This window comes from Neodiprion lecontei, chromosome 6, assembly GCF_021901455.1.
Source record: "Neodiprion lecontei isolate iyNeoLeco1 chromosome 6, iyNeoLeco1.1, whole genome shotgun sequence".
NCBI classification, from domain to species: Eukaryota; Metazoa; Arthropoda; class Insecta; order Hymenoptera; family Diprionidae; genus Neodiprion; species Neodiprion lecontei.
The window spans coordinates 27,988,346-28,011,178 of NC_060265.1; the positions used below are offsets into that span (position 1 = coordinate 27,988,346).

Genomic DNA, 22,833 nt, shown 5'->3' on the forward strand with positions numbered 1-22,833 from the left:
TATAATAATTAGGTATACGGAATGTATAATAAAAGAGCGATGCACATCCATCATTCCACATCAAGTAGGTAGCAATATAATCACACGACAATATCTCAACGAACCTTCCACATGTTTCCGCGAAAGACCTAGATTCAAAAAGAATTCAAGCGAAAGTTGTTAATTGCTTAAAATTAGCAAAATGCATACATTAAAAGAAGGATGTTAGTCGTCGAGGTGCAAACCCGTCAATCTTTCATTTCCACCTATAAAAGTCGTCATACCCCGTGTATATCTCAATGGATTCAATCGTTGTGGAAACATTCTTATAGAAAATAAGCCGTAATATTCCTTGCTGAATTTCCGATCTATAAAGGCGTTATATACTCACCACTTTGTCGAATACAGGCGAATTGTCGTTAACGTCCGATATGGTGACTTTGAACGTACAGACATCGTCGAGTTGCGGCCTACCATTATCCTTAGCCAAAATCGTAAGGTAAACTTCCTTTTCTCGAGCCGGCTCATCTCGGTCCAGTATTTGAGTAGTTTTTATCAACCCAGTCTCATTGTTGATTTGAAATTTCAACCTCTCGCCGGGTGCGAAAAGGAATGTATAGACGATTGTTCCTGCAAAAAGAAACCGGCGATGCGTTAACCAATTTCATTGGAATTTTTTCAAGAAGTATAATTGAAAAAAAAAAAATTCAAACGAAAGACACGCGTACCTCCAGAATCAAGGGGGTCCCTGTCCTCGGCGTGAACTCTGATGACCTCCGTACCTGCTGGTTCCTCTTCCTTGATAACAGGCGCGTAGGTTGCACATTTTGAAAATACTGGTTTGTGATTATGATTGTCTGAGGACTGTGCCTGGAACAAAAAGCATGGCTACGCTAAAATTGCTGGTTTGAAACACCGTGAGTAAAAAGGGATGACGGTAAATGACGCGTGTGATCCACATACCTATACGAATGCGATTATAAATTCAATACGCGACAATTGAAAGAGAAGCACAATGGAAAATGGTGTACATAAAAGCGTACGTTCAAAAGTAGAATACATACGTCTATAGCTGCAGGTGATTTCACGTAGCGGCGGCATTTGCTTGCGACGTCAAAATTGATTATTGAAAATATTTCCAAATTAAATTCTCACCGACATTTCCGTGCAATTACATGTCACGTGCGAATACCATGAAATGTGAAAACCGCGAACGGATTAGATGAAAATAATTGAAAATAAAAATCAAATACATTATTGTATAATAACGCGACGACGTGACGGGAAAGCGATTTATAAAGAAATTCTTCGCGACGCAGGTTGAATAATTCCCAAGACGCCTACGAAATGTCGCTGGAGATGAATCTCCTTTCTATACGTGACGACTTTCAAACAGAGTACAGCGATTTGTTTAATACATTATACTGTCGACGAATTTTTAATCATCATTCGCGTGGATTTGCTTTGAAAAGATTTCCCATCGTCAAGAATGAAAGTATCGCTGCATCGCGTACATTGCGTATAAGATCGCCACACGGACGTAGAAAATCATTGTATCGTACGTATAAAAGATAATCTATTTGTATCCTAATACAACTAGTCGCCGGAATCGGTAATCTACCAGCCCAAGTTGACTTATGAATTATTAACACGAGCGTGACACGAGGATTACAGAGCTGTGCAGAACATAGAACAGACACGTCGCATATTTGGAATAGGAGTAGATGACAATTCGACGTTGGTGGAGTAGGTAAATATTTCACATCGAAGAGTACATGTACACCAGGGGACATGCACGTATATACGTAAGTATACCGCATACATCATCCAGGTAGATACGCATACGAACATTGCCCATTCGCGGATGTGAATAATTGATGTAAGCTTCGGTGTCCGGATATTCGCGTGAGCGAACAAACGAATCAACTGATACATATTACAGCGGTAGGGAAAACACTTGGGCTAAATCTAAAACGATTTCCATGCTCAGGAGCGAATGTAAGGTGTGTGTGTGTGTGTAGCATTGCCGACTACGCAGGGTGTAATGCATAATGAAGGGCGACTTACCCTGACAATTTCATCCTCGTTATAGGGCAGCAGCTGATCCTGTGAGTCGAGGTGTCTCGAGTGTCTCAATTTCAAGGCTTCGCCTAAAGGAAACGGACAAAAATTTCGAGTCATTAGTCAAGGGTCCGAACACGGAGCCTAAATAATTCGTCGCAACGGTTATACAGAGAGACAACGTAGGAGGAGGAGGGTCTCTCTGGTCCTACGATTCGGAGGTAGACGCGAAGCACTCAGCAGCGCCGAAATTAAGCCACAATCAAACAGGTCCGTTCGCCCAACCGACCATTCATCCATCCGTCTCGCTCATCGCGTTTGCCTACATTAGGCAGAAATAGGAACGATCGTGACGAAGTAGCGTCGTCGATTCGCGCCCTCGACGAAAGAGCGAAAGACGAACGAGAGGAACAGCGGTGTAGGTAAATAGTGCGTTCCTCGTCCATCGCAAACCGTAATCGTAATCGTCGTCTCGACGGAGAAACGTTGGGTATCGGTAATCGAAGAGAAACCGGGAGTCCCGTCCCCTCCTCCACCACCTTCCGCACCCTCGACAGTAACTCAATTAAGCCAACTTGGCTGTTCGCTAACCGTTGAATGACATTAATTCGCGATTTCCTCAGGCATTCCGCCTAGCTGCGCGCTTTCGGTAATTCAACATCACCGCCGCGAAGGTACTTGTCGTATTTATGACGAAGACGTAGGTTCCCTTGTTCGTTGGTGCACACACGTCTATACTTATCGCAGACAATACTAAGGCTTCGGGTCATTCCCTGAAAAGGGTCAATTCCGTCTATGTAACAGCCCCAATGGTATATGACCGCATTGTGTCCTCGTTTCGATGTAAATCATGAACGCCACCGCCGCCTGCCGTTCGCCGATCATTTCGCACAGCGGTACGTACATGCGTACCTATTATTAGGACGTGTGTTTTCCAACTTGGTATTATAATATCAACAAAGAAGGGAAACCTTACGCGAAGTTATGCCTTCAACGTACGTACGTATAAGCTCGAGCGTAACGTCTACTTATCTCGTGTAATAATGTAATAAGTATTCACCACCCGACGAACCAACGAACGAACGAATGACACCCCAAAAATCGGTATAATTGAATAATAATTAATTTTAAAATGTCATTACACCGGCATTATTATCATTAACCGAAAGACCAGCGGTCAGACCCGCTACAAGTATGTACCATGCAAAGTCCGAGAGACAAAGAGACGCAATAACGATTCTACGAAGCGGAAGTTTCCCCATTTTTTCCTCTCTCTGTTTTAACTGTCAAAATAATTTTTATACAACCACAAAACGCGAACCCAACGATTTTCCGCTCATTTCTTAACCTCGCCTCAAAATCGATCGTGCCAATTTTTGAGAAAAGTACCTCCGTGTATTATAATTGCATCGGTTCGTTGTGCTTTGTGCGAAATGGCGATGGGTGGTGATTACGTAGGTACGAGGGTGCATGTATTATAGTATCGGAAAGGCTATGTTGGTCGGTATAACGGGTGAACATATCAGTCTGTATACGTATACGTTATACGTTATACGTAGATACGCTGGCTTCGTTACCCGCCCTCATTACGACGTTACACTCGGTGCGAAATTATCGCCATCTCGTAGGTAATGGCATTCGTTCGATTATTGTTAACGGTTTATTAGACACGGTCGCTGGAAAATCGAGTCAAATCGAACTGCTATATATATATATATTCGTATACATATATATATATATATGTATACGTATATGCAAAAGCAAAGACAGTAGAAGACAAGAAGTGGAGAAGGGAGTAAATATATAATCTCTTCTCCGGAGAATTGTTTCTTCGCGCGTTTATCGCGACGAATGAATAATTTGCAAGCACCGTTTATCCAGGAAGCTTCCTGCCCTTCTACTCCATCTTTATTGCACCTTTGTAACTGCAATATATAATAAACGATACAATACCCTCTCAGGATTTCAAAGAAGCTGGAAGATGTCTTCCGCCGCGGTATCTGCAGTGTGTGTATAACGCAATCTGACTGTATTGACATTTATCCGACACCGAGCTCAAGAATCACTTCACAAATGCAATGTCACTCCGCTGGTGTTGCTGCTGCACGGCGGTAAAGACGATTTCCGTGTGCATGTGCGGGAAGGGTATGTGAGAAAATAATAGATAACGTCAGGCGGAGTGCACATCGTGCGTCATGCGTATAATATTACACCTTGTAATATATATATATGTTTGTGTAATCTTGCGAACCCACATCAGCTGGTGGTCGGTAATTTTATCCGATCTGACGTGAAAATAAAATTTCGAGAAAATTCCTAATTTTCGTTTTCGTTTCTTTGTCGCTCGCCCCTGCTTTCCCGTTTATAATATATTATATGCGTAGGCAATTTAGACTTCAGGGTGTAAAGTTTCTCGGATCCTGTATAATACTACGTAACCATATACCCAGCCGTATATGAGGATATAAGCATCGCGTAACGTGCGTACATTGTACATAACTCACAGGTATACGATATTTCGGTACAATGTGTGTAATACATACGTATGTACGTTGTTGTTGTATATACGTTAACAGGAACGAAAAAAGTAACAAGAGTATCGACGACGAAGGGAAAATTTTTATTATTCTTTGAGACAACTTGACAACTGAGTGGAGATTTTTGTCCCTGCAGGATATAATAACAGTGTTACACAGGCACAGAAACGGACACGTAACTGTATTATATAATATATATTTTTGTAAACAATATATAGAATACATATACAGTATATATATATATATATAAATATATGTATAATAATACACGCGGCGGTTGCGCCAGAATATAAATTATACATAGAGTAGCCGTGTATTTTATTTCATTTACTTTTATTATACGATTTTTTTTTTTTTTTTTTTTCATTTACTTTCTATCCAGAACCCCCGAAAGAGCGGTATTTTTACGATGTTTCCTCGCGATAAATTTTTCATACACCGTGGAGGTAGGAAAAAAAAGACAAAAAAAAAATATGCTCGGTTCCGAATATATACTATGAAATAAGAACAAAAAAGTAAATGAAAAGAATAAAAGGACGAAGAATTTTTTTTTTTTTTACAGAAATTGAACGAAAATCAAACGATCCGTGTCTGCGCTGCGGTTGCAATCGCGTAAAAACAAGAAGAAAAATTTTCTCGCTCTACCGCGTTAACGAAATCCTTAGAGATAAAATAAAATAAAAAAGAAAAAAGACAGGAATAATTTCCCATATTATATTTCCGCGAGTTAATAAATTCGAACGTAACCAACGGACCCCTGGTTAATTCGGATAAAACGTTGATCGACCTTTGTCTTCGTCGTGATTCCGGACAATATCGATACGGCCCTGTTGAGTCTGGTCAAGCGCAGTGATCGCGATGCGCGTCATCGTAGAAAAAAGAGTAGAAGGTATTAAAACTGGAATGAAAACCTCGGTAGGTGTGGAGTAGCAGCATCAGCAGCAGCTGGATTTCGAAGCCGCGTACCGTCGACGACGGTTTTAAACCTGCTGCGATAACGACGATAACACTCGGATCGTTGACAAACCGAACGCGATAACCGCTTTCGACGAATTTAATATCTGTTAATAAAACAACACGCCGCGTGCGAAAATCTATCCGCATCGCAAGTTTTACGCATACACACGGATATACGTGAATTCTAAATCACTTGCGACAGCATAGGTGCAATTTTTATTTTTAATTTTTTCATATTTTGGTCGAATCTTGTATTTTTCTATTTTTCTCTTCACATCTGCCAAACTCCAATATAACCCGCATTATACCGGTATACGGTTGAGAAAATCCATCGACGGTATTTCATAAGACCGAATGCACGGAGAGGAAGAAATTTTTTTTTTTTTTTTTTTTTTCAATCTTCGACAAGAGTAAAGATAAATTTCTATTATTGTAAAAAATATCTTGTCAATATAATCACAAAATTGAGGAAAAATTTATCCAATACAATTTATTTTTCATCAGCTGTCAGGATATACGTTACGTTTCGTTTTTTTTTTTTTTTTTTTTAAATTCTTTTCTTAATGCATTTGCAGGATAATAAAACATCGACAAAGCTTTCCTACGCGCGTGCGTACGTAAAGATCGTACTTGTGTATGTTAACCTACACTATACCCAGAGGGGTTGGTATATAGTTATGCACGGCACAAGAGATTCCTGGTCGGTTATTCGACGTCGACCAGACGCGGTACGTCATCGGCAAGGAATGCGCCGTCTAGCGTTAATGTATACCCGGTTCGTCGACGAGCCGAGCGAGTTTACGCCGTCTTCTGCTACGCTAGCGCTAATTTTCTTCATCGCTGCTAAGAAGGCGAATTGTACGTATGCGTGCATGTGTGTATTGCATACATTGCACACCGTGTTACAATACTCGTTAGCGCGAGGTACGAACCTAAAACAGTTACAATTACACGCTAGGTGAACAGTAATCGCTTGTTCAACGCTTTCCCCGTCTCCGGTTCTTTTCGTTTCTGATCTGCAGTTAACAGCGGATTCTTTTCGATGCACTTTCCATTGGAAATTTACTTACAGCGTTACGGGTTGCGTGAATATCGCTGTTGTTTGTATAAAACATATCACAATTCGTACTCGTACATAAATGTTAACGTATAATTGCAGGAAACATGTTCAAATCCTTTGAATGTAAATTCAACGAAACACTCCTTTACAGGTATGATGTGTATAACACGGGGTTGTAATCATCCCCGACTTTTAAAAAAATTTCATCCGTGTCAAGTTACGAACACAGACACGGATGTATACCTGCGCAGCAGCAGCAGCACTGAAAAGCTGAGCAGAAAAAGAATTTCTTTGGTAGAGTAAGAAAAACTCGTTTCACATTCATCATCGTCCGCATATACGGCAAAACCGATGGAGTACACGATACGTTACCGAAGTACGTACCGAAGTAAAAGAGATTCTTCAAAATTGATATCTGGCTAATGTCTGCATGCGCAGTGGCGACGCTTGATCGTCGAAAGAGATAGCGTTTCAGGCCACTGAACGTACATACATTATCGCCACGTGTATACCTAATCAAGTTACACTGAGGGCTGATTGGAATTGATCGAATGTTGCGTTATTAGAAAATGCAAATGAAAATCAGCTCCGATGAAAGTAAAAAAAAAAAAAAGGAGGCGTGACAAAAAGACAAGATGGAATGATTTTTTAACAATCTGGTAAAGTATAATTGAAGTTAGTAACGTTACCGTAACGATGCGTGTTCAGGAAAAATCTTTACTACTTTACGCGCCGTTGGAATTGTCCGAAGACTGGCAAACCGTACCGATCGTGAACCAAACGTCACCATATTCTTCAAAATTCAAATCCTTGAAAGTCATTTTAATATTGCAAAATAAAAAAACAAAATAAAAAAAAAAAAAAATGAATCTTCTCCCTGCTACTTCGCGACGTTAAATCCGCGGTTAAAGTTCTCTGCAACAGCATCGTGTACGTGTATACGTATAAAACGATATGACAGATCTCCCATGGTCAGAAATAGAGAGCACCTGGAGATACGAGAACGTTTACACAGAGGAGAACCGTTTTTTATTTTTTTTTTTTTCTATTTCTCTTCTCCTCACTTCCACGTGTATACAGAAAAGTGGCAGGCTGAAAGTAATGTGGAAAGTAGATACTGTGCACAAGGCGCGTACGCCGAGACGAGTCTCGATTTAGCTTACAGCTGATCGTTGAACGAACGGAACAGACGCGGTTAACGCTTACATTATACATACGTGCATGCGTAAAAACACGGGGGCATAAACGTTGCCCATGTATAATACATAAAAGCTCCCCCAGATCTACAAAATCTGCGGTGTATTGTACAGACCGGGATTATAATCCGAGGGAGTCCCAAAACCTAGGGGCGTAAAGAATGAATGAATAAACGAATGAATGAGTGTTGAATGAATGAAAATTAGGTTTACTCCGCATAATGGAATATCCACAACGCGTATATGATTCGTATCGTAGAAATTTGTGTATATTGTGTATAATTATAATAATTCCCGCTGGTATTAACAAATAAAATGTATAGAAAAAAAAAAAAAAAAAATTGAGCGAGGAATATAAATAAAAGAAATTAAGAAAAAAAGATTCAGAGGTGGTGAAACGCGAACAAAGTTTAAATGGGTTTCCACGAGTTTTGAACGTGAGATTTGATTAATTACCTGCGCACACGCACGCACTGTGAAAATACAGACAAAAAAAAAAGAAACGAAACACATTTCGTCGAGTTAACCAAATACGGAGCAAGAAATGATTCGCTGATAAAAATAAAAATATAAATGTAATTTAATTAATCTCGATAACCCGAATAATTATTGTTCGAATCGCATACTTTTTTTTCTTTCTATTATACAAGAAAAACCATTCCTTTCACCATACTTGTTAAATTCGAGAAATTCTTTCTTCGTTGTGCGACGAGCAAAGGCGAAAAAAACGAAAAATAATTAATGCCCACAGACAGAAGAATCCTCGCGTGAGTGACAAAAGTTTCACCTGCAGAAAGGAGATTTTCGGTGATTCAACAGCCCGCAATTCGGATGTGATTCCTCCTCCTCTATCCCACCTATATATTCATCCATGTATCCGTCTATCTATCCACCTATCATCTATCCATCTATCTATCTATCTATCCACCGGTCTATTTTTACCCTGCAGGGCAGACGCAGGCTTAAATTCTATTTGCGGCACCACGCGGTGCACATACGCCTCTCTCTCTCTCCCTCTCTATCTCTCTCTCTCTCATACGTCGAGGCTGAAAGCTCTGCAAGCAGACAGCAAGGGCGCCTGCTCGTCGTTGATAAGGCACGAACGAAGGGCGGAGGGCGCGACGTCGAGAGATGAGGAAATCTGAAAATGAGAAAAAGGAAGCGAGGACAAGCGTTCGTTACTTACCAACACAACGGAGAAGAAGAGATGAAATTTACGGAAATACCTACGCGCGAGGCCCGCGAACGTCGCGAACAATGCCGTGCAGGGCTGCCTGCTCAAGGGGAAGAGGATGACGTGACGATGATGATGACGAGGAGGAGGAGGAAAAGAGTTAAGAGCTCGACGGAGAAGAAAGAATACGTGTAATACGTACGTGCGCAAGGTATACAAGAGCCGACGGGCTAATCGTCGGATATTCAAAAGCTCGGTCGTCGTGTGTAATCAAATCCACCGGCCTTCTTCTCGTCGTCTCAACAATCACTGCCCCTCGGCACTTGGACTAATTTATTGATCGAGGGGTCCGACTATTCGCGGAGACGATCTTTGGTCGTCCGACGTTATCTTGCCGTACCTACTATCGAAGTAGCTTGAGCAAATTATAAACAGTAATTTATACCGTTGTTATACCGATGCCGATAACTGATCGTTAATCGTTGTAAATAATTCATATTTTATTCAGAAACGTATACGTATGTGGACACGTTTCTGTTATACGTAAGGTGTAATCATCTCGTCAATCGGTCGTGGTACAAGAGAAGTATGTTTGTGTTAAAAAAAAGACGAAAAGAAAAAAAAAGTCACCAACAACGCAACAAGTCGAATTATAGAGGGTTATTATTTTTCGATCTCTTTGTTCTACACGGAGTTGATTCGCTTTTTTTTCATTTTACCACGCGTTTCAACAACAGTTTTGTGCTTTTGCTCGTTATATTACAGAGACGTACGGTTATGCGGATCGTACGGTGTGCCGCGGGTATAACGTGTAACTTAATTGGCGTTAATCTCACCCCGGCACTGTCATTCTCGGTTGTTTGTGAACCAGGCGGCACCGAACACCGGTGCAAATTTGATGGTTTAAAATTTCCCTCTCTGCACGAGGGACAGGTACTCATCTTCAAATAAACAATACCATCAAAAAATGATAAAAAAAAAAAAAGAGAGAAGAAAAAACAACAACCGATGCGAAATGGGACGCGAGTTGTTGTTTGCGTATTGTTTGGGTTATTCGATGCGATATATCGCACGATTACATATGTTGATGCAAAAGTATAAAAGCGAGTTGTTTTCGTTCCTGTTGAAAATTCGAAAGGAATCGTACAATGCGAATACTTCGGGAATAGTGATAACGCAAGTCGTAACGCCTCGGTATTTGTAAAACAACGGAGAGTATAAAAAGTTTTCTTGTAAATCGATTCTACGTGTATATAATCAACCAGAGGCATATCAACAATAAACGCGTGTGTCGAAGAGAGAACGTATGAGATTCCGTTCGATACTCGTGTGATGAAAATTTGATATTTAACCTACGGAAAACCGACGCGATTGAATAATTAACGATCGATTAATTATTAGTATCGACGGGATTGTCGGAAAGATTGAATTCGTACGGTTGGCACGATATCGGACATTTGATTTTACGTCAAGGAAATAAATTCCCGCATCAACGGAAAGTGAAGAATTACCGAAAGAAACTTAAAACTTGGAACGCGTATGTCAAGCTGAAAATGACGACAGTGACGTGGCGTTGGGTTATACATGCGTAATTTATAATGCACGAGTAATGAAATAAGTAGGAAGAAACTTTTTCGTACTCTGCGTCATGTCCGTCGCGTGATATTATAATAAATAACAAGAGTCAAGAAACAGTTAAAAGTTGAAAATTTGTATCGCAAGCTTCTGAGAATCGCTAGGCAAACGTGGGTGATTAGAATGTGTGCCTTTTTCTAATAACAGCCGGCAAAGCGACGTAGAGTCGCGAAAAGGGTTGCCGGCGTGTCGGTAAAACGCCGGAAACGGAAAACAAGGGGCAAAAAGGAACAAAGAAAAAACCAGCCGAGAACGGAAAACAAAAATCTACGCACTCGCTGTCCGTCACTCGACTATCCGACTGACTGTCAGAGTCAGTAAACGACTTCGGTCGATACGATATAACAGCCGCGAGCGAGTTTCAGTTGATCGATTTTTATGTTTGTAAACCTGACCTGACACAATCATCGGCGTACCTGACAATACGTTAGAATATCGCTCGGCGATCTCGACGGGCTACAAATTATTACACCGTGTACGTACATATAATTCATGAAATCGGACGACAAGTTTTCACGATTTTCACCGTTCATTTCATTCTGCGGGAGAATAAAAGCGAGTTTTCATTTTTATTTTTTTTCTTGCTGCCCGAGTCAAAACACAGAGTGCAATTTTCACGGACTCATCACTGCCTTGGCAATAATGATTTCTACGATTTTCTACGAATTTTTCGAAAAATTGGAAACATTGCGTATAAAATTATTTTCGTGCAAAATTGTGAATATGCACAGTTTCTCGTGAAAAGTTTTAGATCGTCGTGAAAATCTAGATTTTCTCGATAAATAATCTACAAGATGCAACAATTTTCTACGAAATCTTGCAATTTCTGTGAAACTTCGTAGTAATGGTAGAAATTTTCACCACGGTGACCATGCACCGTTTCTTCGAATCGAAATGGCACCCGACGAAATCGTTTCAACCACTCGGCTGCGAACAATCCCTGAAATTCTGCTGTAAGCTGTAAGCAATCGAACTTTGATGCTCGAGGCACACGGTGTAGGGATATTATACAGGGCATGGAGAATGCCGTTACCGTTTATCGCATACTTGATACCAACAATCGCAATTGTCATAATCTAACGCCGTGCATCGAGTATCGTGTTCGTGTGTAGATGTATTACATGCTAAAGCGACGAACGAGTCAAAGGCGTTTCATGTAGTGTTCCAATGTGAAAATGAGAGAATATCAGGGGCGGAAAAAGTGAGCGAAACGAAAACACTTTGTACGCGCAGGGTGAGCCCGGAAAATCATGGAAAAGTCAGGGAATTTCAAAAATATACCGACGAAATCAAGTCGTTGTTGTACGAATTAATATCGATCGTAAGAACAAAAACAGATTGTACTCAAAATTTTGTTTCCTCGCGCCACTTTTTACATTCTACGTATATTGCTTAATACCAAACTTCCTTTCGTTTATCGTTAGTAAATTGATGGTCAGTCGGGCACTTGATTAGTAGGTATACATTACCGTGTAAAAAAAAATCTTGTAATTATATTTTATGAAATATATGACAATTTTTACACGCATATTCCTTATAAAAGGAATACCCGAAAAAGTCGGGTTATTTCAAATTTTAAAAAAGCTTTCAAACTCCGAGTGAAAAAATTAATCTCATGCAAATCACGCAACGACGAAATTGTATAATATTATTCCGGTAATTTCAATGAAATTATCATCACGTGCGATGCGAATACCGGTTCACACCAGGAACGTAATAAAAGGTGGTAACGCGGGGGTGGATCGAGGTGGACGCACTTACTGCACCCACAGTTATTTAACCCCCTCGTTTCACCCTTGCTCTAGGTGCGCGTATCGTAAAGGCATCGCGACACGGAACGAAACGGAACGAAACGGAACGAAATGAAACGGAACCGCGTCGCGTGCGAGCAGCGTGGGCGAAGGAATTCCTTTTTCCCGTGGGAGTTTTTCTCCCCGTTTCTGGGCCGTGTCGAGGGTGTCGAACGAAGCGAGGGGCCCGGAGCTAAATAAATGATCGGGAAAGCTATTTCGCTGTTTCTTGGGACGCCCCTCGACGCCCCCAGTTGTCACTGGAAAAGTAGTTAAGCCCTCCTCCCCTTCGACCCTGCGTGACAGCGTTTTCGGCCCCCGAGTCTAATTTCTAATCTCTTCCGGCGCTTGGAGAGAGAGGGAAAGAACGCGCGGCGCAACAGGAGCGCGAGATTTTCTATATATAAAGTTAGGAGAAAGGGGAAATGAATCTGAAGAAAATCCAAATAACGCAAGCCGAGGTACCGTGAATTTGAGAAAAACCGGTAGAATAATTAAACTCCGGGGTATCTTTATTTTTTATCCGATTCCTGCGAATTGTAATCGAATCAAAATCACCAGACTTCTGAACGTTGTGATTGCAACATCTTTACTCAAACTCTTAATAATAATATCTTAGATCTCGTGTTGCTCGAATTTTTTCAGAATCATTTTTATCAAACGACTAGAAATAAAGAAGGCTCAAGTTCGTAACATCAACGTAACACGAAAAACGATGAAAAAAACAGTCATAGTACAATTTTAGAACGATTTTCAAGGAGTCAACTTATCAAAATATGAACATATTTTCTTTGTTGTAATTTACTGGCTAAATTATCTAAAATCCTCAGGGTCAAATTAAATATTTTTTCCGAAACATGCACCGTTAATTAAAGTAACGTTGCCAACTTCAACCTCGAAGAAATAACTTTTCGTTCGGTTCGACTATAATTGTTGTTAAAAATAACATTGCTCATTTTTCAAACGGTTTTTCCTTCATTCCCAACATTAACATCCGATCACAAGACCTTGCGATCCTCGTTATTTATACTCATCCTTGCAGGTAATACGGATGCGGCAATGCGGTTCCACCTTTGAAACAACGGTACGACGGCACGATTCGACCCAACTTTTCACCCCCGTTAACTTTCAGTGCCCCCCCAGAGCGCAACGGCAACTCCGACGTACTCCGGCACTGCACGCATAGGTATTTAATTGAACGTTGAACTTGTTAGCCCCGGTTGTTTAGGGTAACCTCTTGTACCTATATACGGTTCAAAATTGGTGCAAAAAAAAAAAGGACATATAGATTATTTGTAAACATGTTCCATTTCGCCTCATTCCTTCTTAATAACGCGAATCGTCCGTAACTATAAAAAACTGTACGAAAACCGGCCCTTATTTAAAAGGAAATAAAAAAAAAAACAAAATAAAAAAAGAAAAGATACCGCACGTCTTATTCTCGATGAAAATTTTCCCCCCTAATATTTTACACACGCATGCGTGTTGCAGGTTTGTACCTTACGCCTAGGTCCTTAAATGATGTACGATACGAGACGATGCCAGAGGTCGGCATTGAAATATGATGCAAATTAATATACACACGAGTAATATACTCACACCACCAGCCAAAACTACGTGTGTGTGTGTATACATACGTATGTAGTACATAGATGTGTATGTACATTGTTATACACATGCGGCTTACGCAGAAAGAGAAAAACTTATTTGAAATAACAAATTTTCGTTCGAACCCTCTGCAATCCCCAACGTATTTCCCTCACGTTCATCGCGGGAAAATGAGATTTTTCATTTTGCCTCTTTGAGAGAGACATACGCAATTTTTTTATTTTATTTTTTTTTTTTTTTGCTGTTTTCCTGTTTTTTTCCCCACTCTCTACAGCTCGCCGGTCAAAACCCTCCAGCGATTCGGCGCTACCTGATTACAAGGAGATAAAAATAAGCTACATCCACGAGGAGAATCGAATCGATACGTAAAAATTTTCCACAAATTTTTCCACACCTAAACAGTACAACTCACGATTCTCAATCAAGATTGGAGAAAATTACCGCTGAATATCGTTGTGCAACTATTAGACGAAAACGTGACGAGTCGTTTTAATAAACACATTCGTACGATGTAGAAAAAAATGTAACGTGGAAATGGGTAGAATAATTGGAGATACAAAAATTCGAGATCAAGAAATATCTGTAACGGTTGTAACAACGGTTGCAGCGAGACGACGAGGCCCGTTTAACGCAATTGATTTTACTCAAAGATAATCATTATCATCCCAAGAAACAACGACGCGCCCGCATACTTGTATTATTATATAACACGCGGCGTGTATTATACATGTATGTGCTACTCGCACGATATAATACACAGTAATAAAGCGAGAGATGAAGATTGTCAACGTTTTCCGCACCCGCGGAGTCATGATCGCTGGTTCAAAGGTCACGGCACGGTACGCCGCCCAAGTACAATGACACTTGTTCTGCACCATCCTCGTGCTCGTTGAGGAGATTTTCCTCATCCCTCCTCCAACTCAGTCTCTGTCTCTTTTTTCTTCCGCTTCGCGATCTCCGTCGGTCCGTATGTAGGCCATCCGCTGACGGACCGCCGTTCAATGTGCGAAGGAGAATTTCATGCATGCGCGTGACGGAGTTGGTGAAACAGAAGCCGCGTTGCACCGTCAACAAAACGTGAATATTTCACGCCAATTCAACAAGTAGCGAATACTTTATCATCGAGTATTTTCAAACTTTTGTCAAAATGCTGCTATTTTACGAGGCCGAAGTTAACAGCGTTAACCGAACGAAGTTTCACACGTTCAATTTTTTGTCAAATTTCAGACAATCCCTGTAACCGTGCGAAATGTTGATGATTTTTTTTCTAAACATTCATCGTTACGGTGACGTTACTGGCTTCGATCTCCTTCTGTTTTCATTTCATATTTACAAACGTAATACGTGATTTCTCAAGCGCTAACTCTACTCCACGCAACTCGTTGCAGTGGTGAAATATTGAAAAGTTAACGTCACATAAATGTCGGTGAAAGTGTTCCTCGGTTTCAGTGCAATTAACTTTTTCTGGTACCTTGTGTTGGACGTAATCAAAACGTTATTAAATTGAAGCATGTGCTACACAGTCTCCGCTATACGACTGGAGTACCTGTTTTACGAACAGCGTATTTGGCCCCAATTACCATTTCGTACCCCTGAAATAACAGTCCACGCGATTGTTGTAACGAAATAAAATTGTTTTACACATTTTCATTCCTCCTAAACATCATCGCTCGATACAACGATTCATTTCAAACTTGTTACATTTTCTTTCCGGTGCACCTACCTTAGTGCAATTCGCACCTATTATAATCCAAATTACAAAACCGAGTCGCATTTTGTTTAATATCGTACGTTAATTGTACAGGGAGGAACGATCGTAAGTAAGTATGGGGATAATAACGCGGCACTGACACGAATAAAATACAAGTGACGTGCCGCCAGGCAGTCACAATCAGCAACAACACCGTTATCACACCGCTATACGCTGCAACGAAAGCGAGTAAAGAAGAAAACTCGTTGGCAGTTTATGGGAACAATATTGAACGTGATTATAACTTTGTTTCGTCAACCAAAGAGAGTTTGGTAGCGTGAAAAGCATCGCGTACAAAAACAAACACGCGTACACGGCCTACAGCTACAATACATAAAAATTACCACCAACTCCAGAAAAGTATCGAAATAGCAATTATTAGCGATATAACGCGCGTCTGGCGATTTCTGGCGTCATTAAAGCTTCGTAATGACTCGCCAAAGGTGAGGCGCAGATGACAGGGTGGTGCTGATCAGCGTGCAGGTCGACACACTCCTGCTCCTCGACAAGGACGCGCCAGGAGTGGTTGGTCAGCGGGAATAATTACAGGCCACGGACGTTATTCCGCAGCAGCACCGTTGCTGGGCTTTTCGCTGATATTCTGTATGCACACGTTCCTCGACCAGCGGCGTCTGGCTGCGGCTGCCCTTGCATCGTCATCCCCTTTTCGTGTCCAGTTTCGCGAATGGACTTTCAAAGGAGTACACCTAAACCCATTTTCCTAGCTTCACGCTCGGAGTTCGTCCCGCGCCGGCACGATGATGATGCAGCCGACGCGTTTACGTCTCTTTCATTCGTGAAAGTTGAGTCTCGAATGCAAACAGGCAAGTATAATTATCCCCTTTTCACCCCCTTCTTATCCTTTGGACTTTCGTACATCGTCGCGGTACCTCTAGATTCTCTTCTTCTTAATTCAGCTCAAGGATGAATATGAATGAATACTGAGTTAATATATATATATATATATATATATATATATATATATATACATACATATTTTATTTTTCATCTTCTTTTACTTTACGGTAGCTGAGCAAGTCGCTAATTACTTTCCAAAATATTCTCACCCGACTTGTTTGCGAAATTGGGAACATCTTCTACGTAGGCATGTGGCACGTAACTCGAACCGTAGTAAAGTGGAAGATCCACGATAATTTTCACGGGGTAAATACTTTGGCGTATAAGGCAAGGAAAACGTTTACATGTATGTATGTTACTGCAAACCTACCTTCACCCGCACATTCTCGATAAGAAATGGTGTTTACGTTGGAAAACCCCCGCGAAGAGAATAGAAATTAGTTCGTTTGGTTCACTCGAGTAAATTGAAAATAACACTCACGATCAGATGACCGTGTGTCGAACGTTTGTTTGTTCGCAGTTTACTCTGTGAAAAAAAAGGAAACAATTTTTCGTACGTTTCCAAACGTACGTATAACATAGGAAATAGATCCGATGAAAAGAGGAGCGACAAAGTGAGTTAGCTAGTTGGTGATTGATAGCTGCAGTAATGAGTGACCGACATAAGTTTCCACTTCGGGGAAGGAAGCCGGAGGATAGTCGAAAGACAAAAGGAAGCCTTCCGCGTCGTGCAGACATTTCCTCTATCTTTAATTGAAAGCCCAGCGTAATCATCAGGTGTGAAGTCGTTGATTTCAGATTCCTAGAGAGTGCAGGAATCATTTTACGAGTCGTTAGTATATGAGAAATAATAAATTTAACTTATATAGTCAGTTTAGAAAAGGTACTTTTTGCGTTGTTTTCTTCTTTTTTTTTTATGCGTTATGCGCTTACGCCTGGACAATAAACACTGCATTGTAATTTAAATAGAATCACGCGCAACTTCCGCTGCGCATTCTCAACTATCGCACATGAAGAGGGCGCCTGGTACTCTAACGTCTCAGATAAGGGAGAACGCTATCAGGCCATGCAGTAGCGAAGTATTGCTTATTTCCGTCGTTGCGCCGATTATATCCCGGAAGTAGACGACGCTGGTGTTTCACCCCTCGACTCTCCTCTTCGACCAGTCGCAGGATCACGAGGAACGAACCGATCGTGACTTGGCGCCTCGTCGTCATCGCACGATATTACAACATTTGCGCTTATGGACACGGACGTGGAATAATTGTCACGAATACCGGCCGGTTTCGGTAATCAGTGAATACGTCATTAGGTTGAAGTTTCCCGTTCCGTGCTCGTCAGCTTTCAATCCACTCATCAAGAACTAATTATTAGAAAATACTGATCGATTATAGAAAGTTGTCGCAGTTAGGTACTATAAATTCTAAAACTTCGAGCCGAATGATCGATGATAGCTGATGAAACCGAAGCCAGCAGCCAAATCTTTTGCAATTAGAAACGTGCAGTTCGGTTTTATCCTAATAATTCTATAAAAGTATCGAGGCTTCAAGATATTTAACAGACTTTTGGTTTTCGGAATTTACTACCTTATGAGAACGAACATTAGAACGTTTGCTTGCTAATTTCGACTGCGAGCTTCAGCCTCGTCGATCGCTGTATTAGAATACCTGGATAAGAATCTCCACAAAAATTAAAAATTATCCAAAGAAGGTGTTGAAAGGTAAAAATTCGTGTTCTTCTTCTCCCTTCATACCCCGTTATCGATGTCAATACGGATAATGCAAAGCTCGGTAGCTCAACGAGTATACGACGAAGTCAGAATAAAGCTGCGGTCGGTTGCCAGAGAGGTTGTCGAAGAGTTGTTTGGTTTCGCACGACTTCGCCGGGATAGAGCTTCCTTTTCCGGATCGCGAGAACGGATCGAACGGTTCAAACGGAGGCCTGCAGAGAGACTCGAAGAGCGCTTAATAGAACTTATCGGATAAACTGCAGGTATAGTAAAGTATAGTACAGTATGCATGTGCTGGAAGAAACGAACACGAACCGCACGCCAGAATCCTGCAGCGCAGCTGCAAGCGCGGAGCTTTTATCGCCTCTCTTTATTTCTCGCTCGCCGCAAACCTAATATACCTCAGGTATACATATACACCTCAGCCAAGGTTCGTCGCGAAGCCGCAGAGCTTCTTCCTCCTCGTCCTAATCCCAACCCTCCGCCACCTCTTCTCGTCCCGGAGAAACAACAAACGGACGTTGCAGATCGGCGCAAGTATACTTGCACACGCGATTCCGCCTCCATCAACCGTTCATCGATACCGTGTGTATTTATTTTTCTCTCGTCGTTTCTTACAGTCCTGATGACGGATAAAAAGTCCTGCGAAGAAGTTAGTCGAAGTACGAAACACCGCTGTTCAACATTTCATCATTTCGGTCAATCGGTCAGTTACTGCAACAGGGTGCAAAAAGTGTAGGTACTGTTTTCGACCACCTTGCTAAAGAGTATGTACCATTTTCCGACGTACGACGAGGTCACTTTCGCATTTCTGCCGAAAGTAATCCATGAATACTACGATCTAAAACGGTGCATCACGGTACATACCAACTTATAGGTACGAGCCACCGATCACTGACGCAAGCAGCATTAGGTACGGATCATCGGTTCCTCAGGGTATCCAAGGCCCGTCCCAATATTGACACTTGCTCGTTTCCGCACGAGGGTCTGCAGAGGGAGGAAGGGAGGGCGATTCGAGAGCCGGAGTGCAGTTTTAGAAGGAATGTAATGGAAGGGAGGAGGGCACCGATGTACAAAGATCGATAGGACACCCTCCTTCGGTACACGGAAATTTCTCTCCCTCCCTCCCATTTTCAGCAGCTAGACATCAGGCGAGGGAGCCACGCGAACGAAATGAGCGCGTCTACCAACAACCGATCCATCCATCCATCCATCCATCCGTCCGTCCGTCCGTCCGTCCATTGAGCTAGTCAACCAACCAACCAACCAACGAACGAATCAACCCCGCGATGTATTTTGGAGTACCTATACATATAGCAAGGAACGCGTGCGTGCGTTCGTGCGTGCGTGCAGGGTTGCATTGTTGGACCAGTATGACTCACGAAGCGGGAATCCACTTTGTTCTATTGCCCAAGTTGTAAGAAGGGAGCCGGGCGTTACTCGGCGCTGGGATATTATGGAGTGATGCTAGGGGAGAGGGTGGCAAATAGGGATCTGGGGAGCTGCATCGACGGGGATGAGAGCTGACTGATGCGAAATTGCCAACGTGCGGCAGCCTCCTCTTCGATTCTCCACCCGATGTTTCCAACTACGGGACAAAAATCCGTGCGTGAAAACTGCATGTCGTTGTTGTTGTTATTATGATCACGATGATACCGTGGGAGGATAGTTTGCAGGTACGTTCATTGTTATAGATATACGTATATATGAGGCATTCCGCACTGGAACCGACCCTAAGAATCGCCCGAACCATCGGAGATTTCTATTTATTTTTCACGTATGGTGTGGTCTCCGAAGAAATCGATCATCTTTCACCGAGTTTTACATTTTTCGGACAACGGGTTTGATTCTTACTGCTCCCCAAAGACACGAGAATTCAATTTACGAACGAATAGCCCCGATCGATTGACTTCAAATTTCTCTCATATATCCTTTGTTGAAAAACGAAAATTTTTAGACTGACACAAAAGTCGACAAGCTTTTGATTCAGAATCTGCAGGCGATGGAAGTAATTGAAAATAGAAAAAAAATGTCGCCGATGATGAGGTTCGTGCGTAGGTCGGTTTGGTGTGGAATGCCTCATATATACCTACGAGACATATAATCATAGACACACCGCTTCCGTACTCTACGCACACTTCGATTGATTGTGAGACAAGGATTTTAACATTACACACGGCACCGATGGGAATTCTTCCACAGTCTGCGATGCCGCCACGTCGCATTGTACGTACATATACCCAACACTCCAATCGCTTCGAGGGACATTTTTTTCATCCTCCTTTTCCTCCAACTTTCTGCCTCGAGATACATTTCCCTACCAAAGAGGGCTTTTCATAGAGTATAACGTACGTTTTTAATCTTATCCACGGATAACTACTTCGTCTGCATTGATGATTTTGGAAATGATAAAAATCTTTTCAACTGGTTAGGCGTAGCCGATGACACTGTCTTGCATTGATATAATTGTCTTTGTCTTCCATGGTACGTGCGTATTACATAAACGAACGCGCGTGCTACATGATACCTCATCCTGAATTCCTGCTGCTGCTGTTGTGGCAAGAGTCGAACGAGAGTCGTCGAGATCCGTTCGGCTTGTACAGCGAAACTCGCACCAGTTGCCACAATTTCCGGTTTCGCAGAACAACCGCGTTTACACAGATTCGTTGTAATACGCAAGAATGCTTCAAAGCGAATAGACGAATCAATTATCGACGATCTTCGATACCCGAAGGATACTAATTAAACAACGAACGACGGGATCGTTCTATCTTCACAACCCAAACGTAAAAATAGTCGATTTTGATTACCTGCTGAAAATGAACGACTAAAATGCGATTTGGTAAATGGCGAAACGTTCAATTTCTCTACTATTGCTCAAAAACTGTTTGTTCCCCACTGGTGAAAAAAATGTTTGGCTGTTTCCCAACTAGCTGTTTCCTCCGCTTAAATTTTCCGAAGAAACGTGCGATACGTAGGTAAAAAAAAAGGTGGGTAAAGCACCTCGGAAACAAAGCTTAAACCGCTCGACGATCGTTAGCGAAATATCAAAACCATACCCCGTGGGTATAAAGTACCAAAGTACCATGTTACACTCGTACACAGGTATACATACGTACCTGCCGTCTGGAATCGCGATATAACGAAGGGTCTGGTTCGCGTCACGCGACACCGAGAGTCGAGCTACTGCTGATGACGGTGGTGGTGGTGGTGGTGGTGGTGGTGGTGGTGGTGGTGGTGGTGGGCGTTAGGGAAGATCGAGAGGTTATATTGGGGGTGTCAGGGTTCTCGGTTAGGCATCAATTGTCTTCCGGGTTATTACCTTCGTGACAAGATACTATTTTATATGTACGTACTGCTCCCGCCAGTTTCGTTCGTTCGTTCGTCCGCAAAATTCGCGTGCCACGTTATTGCTCAAGGAGGATTGAACCGTGTACATATGTCATAATACACAAGGTATACACGTCCTACTGCGTACTTTTCCTGTATCTCTCTATATATATACACACACACACACACGAAGTGGGAATACCGGCAGCTCACATTGCCTCAAAGTTTTTTCACCGCACCTTACACAGAGGTTCTTCGAGGTACAACCCAAGGGGATGTTTCTCGTTCTCCTCCTCGATAAAATATATCGAGCGATGCGGCAACCCTTCCCTGGAACGAGAATATGACCCATACAGGTGTCTCGATCGAACTGAAAATTTATGTGCCGCGTACATAGGTCGAATATGTCGATATCGAACCGCTCTTCGGCATTTACCCTACTAACTCACGCGTGTCTGCCTACATACAGGTACGTACGGATACTTGACACGCGGCAGGTCGGCGGTCCCGCATCAAAGCCCGAAAAGTCAGCGGCTCCTCTGTAAATTCCCATTTACTCTACACGCGCCGTTGTGTTGTTGTTGTTGTTGTCGTTGTTATTATACTGCCGAGCGAGGTGAAAAATGTTCTCACTGTATTTCAACCTTCTAACTCACGAATTTGCCAGTCGTAGACCGTATGTACGTATATGTATGTGTATTAATGAAAAAATTAAATTAAATTTCGATCAAAGGGATTCTTGCTTACAACCGACGATTGAAATTAAATTTCTACGATGCTGATTGTTAACGAGATTAAAAATTATAAAAAATAATTTAAATTTGTGTATAAATAACTTCCGAGGTACAAAACACATCTGTGTAAAAAAATGAGAAAATAAAAGTCGATACTAGTTACCCCCGATCGTAAATAGATCTTATACACGCGATTCGAACACCTCGCTGCAGTTGCAAGCTGCATCGTCGGAGGGTTGCAGATTAAAATAGTTATAAAAATATTCATAAGGTAGTTTGCGACGCGCGTTGTGTTTCTCAAACTGGTTCGATTGAATTTGGGTGCCTACACTCCGGGTACCGCGGTTCATACGGGTGTGTATAACATGCTTACAATTAGCTGCGCTACGTGCAACGTCTACGCGCGTGCGATCGTGGCGAAATCGGCGAATGAAT

At 41.9% G+C, this 22,833-nt stretch overlaps 1 protein-coding gene across 2 annotated transcripts in view; it reads right to left on the reverse strand.

The window, feature by feature from the left end:
- LOC107227705 (DE-cadherin) overlaps positions 1–22,833 on the reverse strand; it is a 50,731-nt gene that overhangs the window by 9,257 nt on the left and 18,641 nt on the right. Inside the window, exons 2-4 of one of the 2 annotated variants that reach the window (XM_046743893.1) lie at positions 2,047–2,129; positions 708–849; positions 371–609 (exon numbers count right to left, since the gene is read on the reverse strand). In XM_046743893.1, the coding sequence (XP_046599849.1) occupies positions 371–609; positions 708–849; positions 2,047–2,129 (464 nt within the window). Of the gene's footprint in view, positions 1–370; positions 610–707; positions 868–2,046; positions 2,130–22,833 lie in introns of both variants that reach the window. The other variant, XM_046743892.1, reaches the window with a different exon arrangement.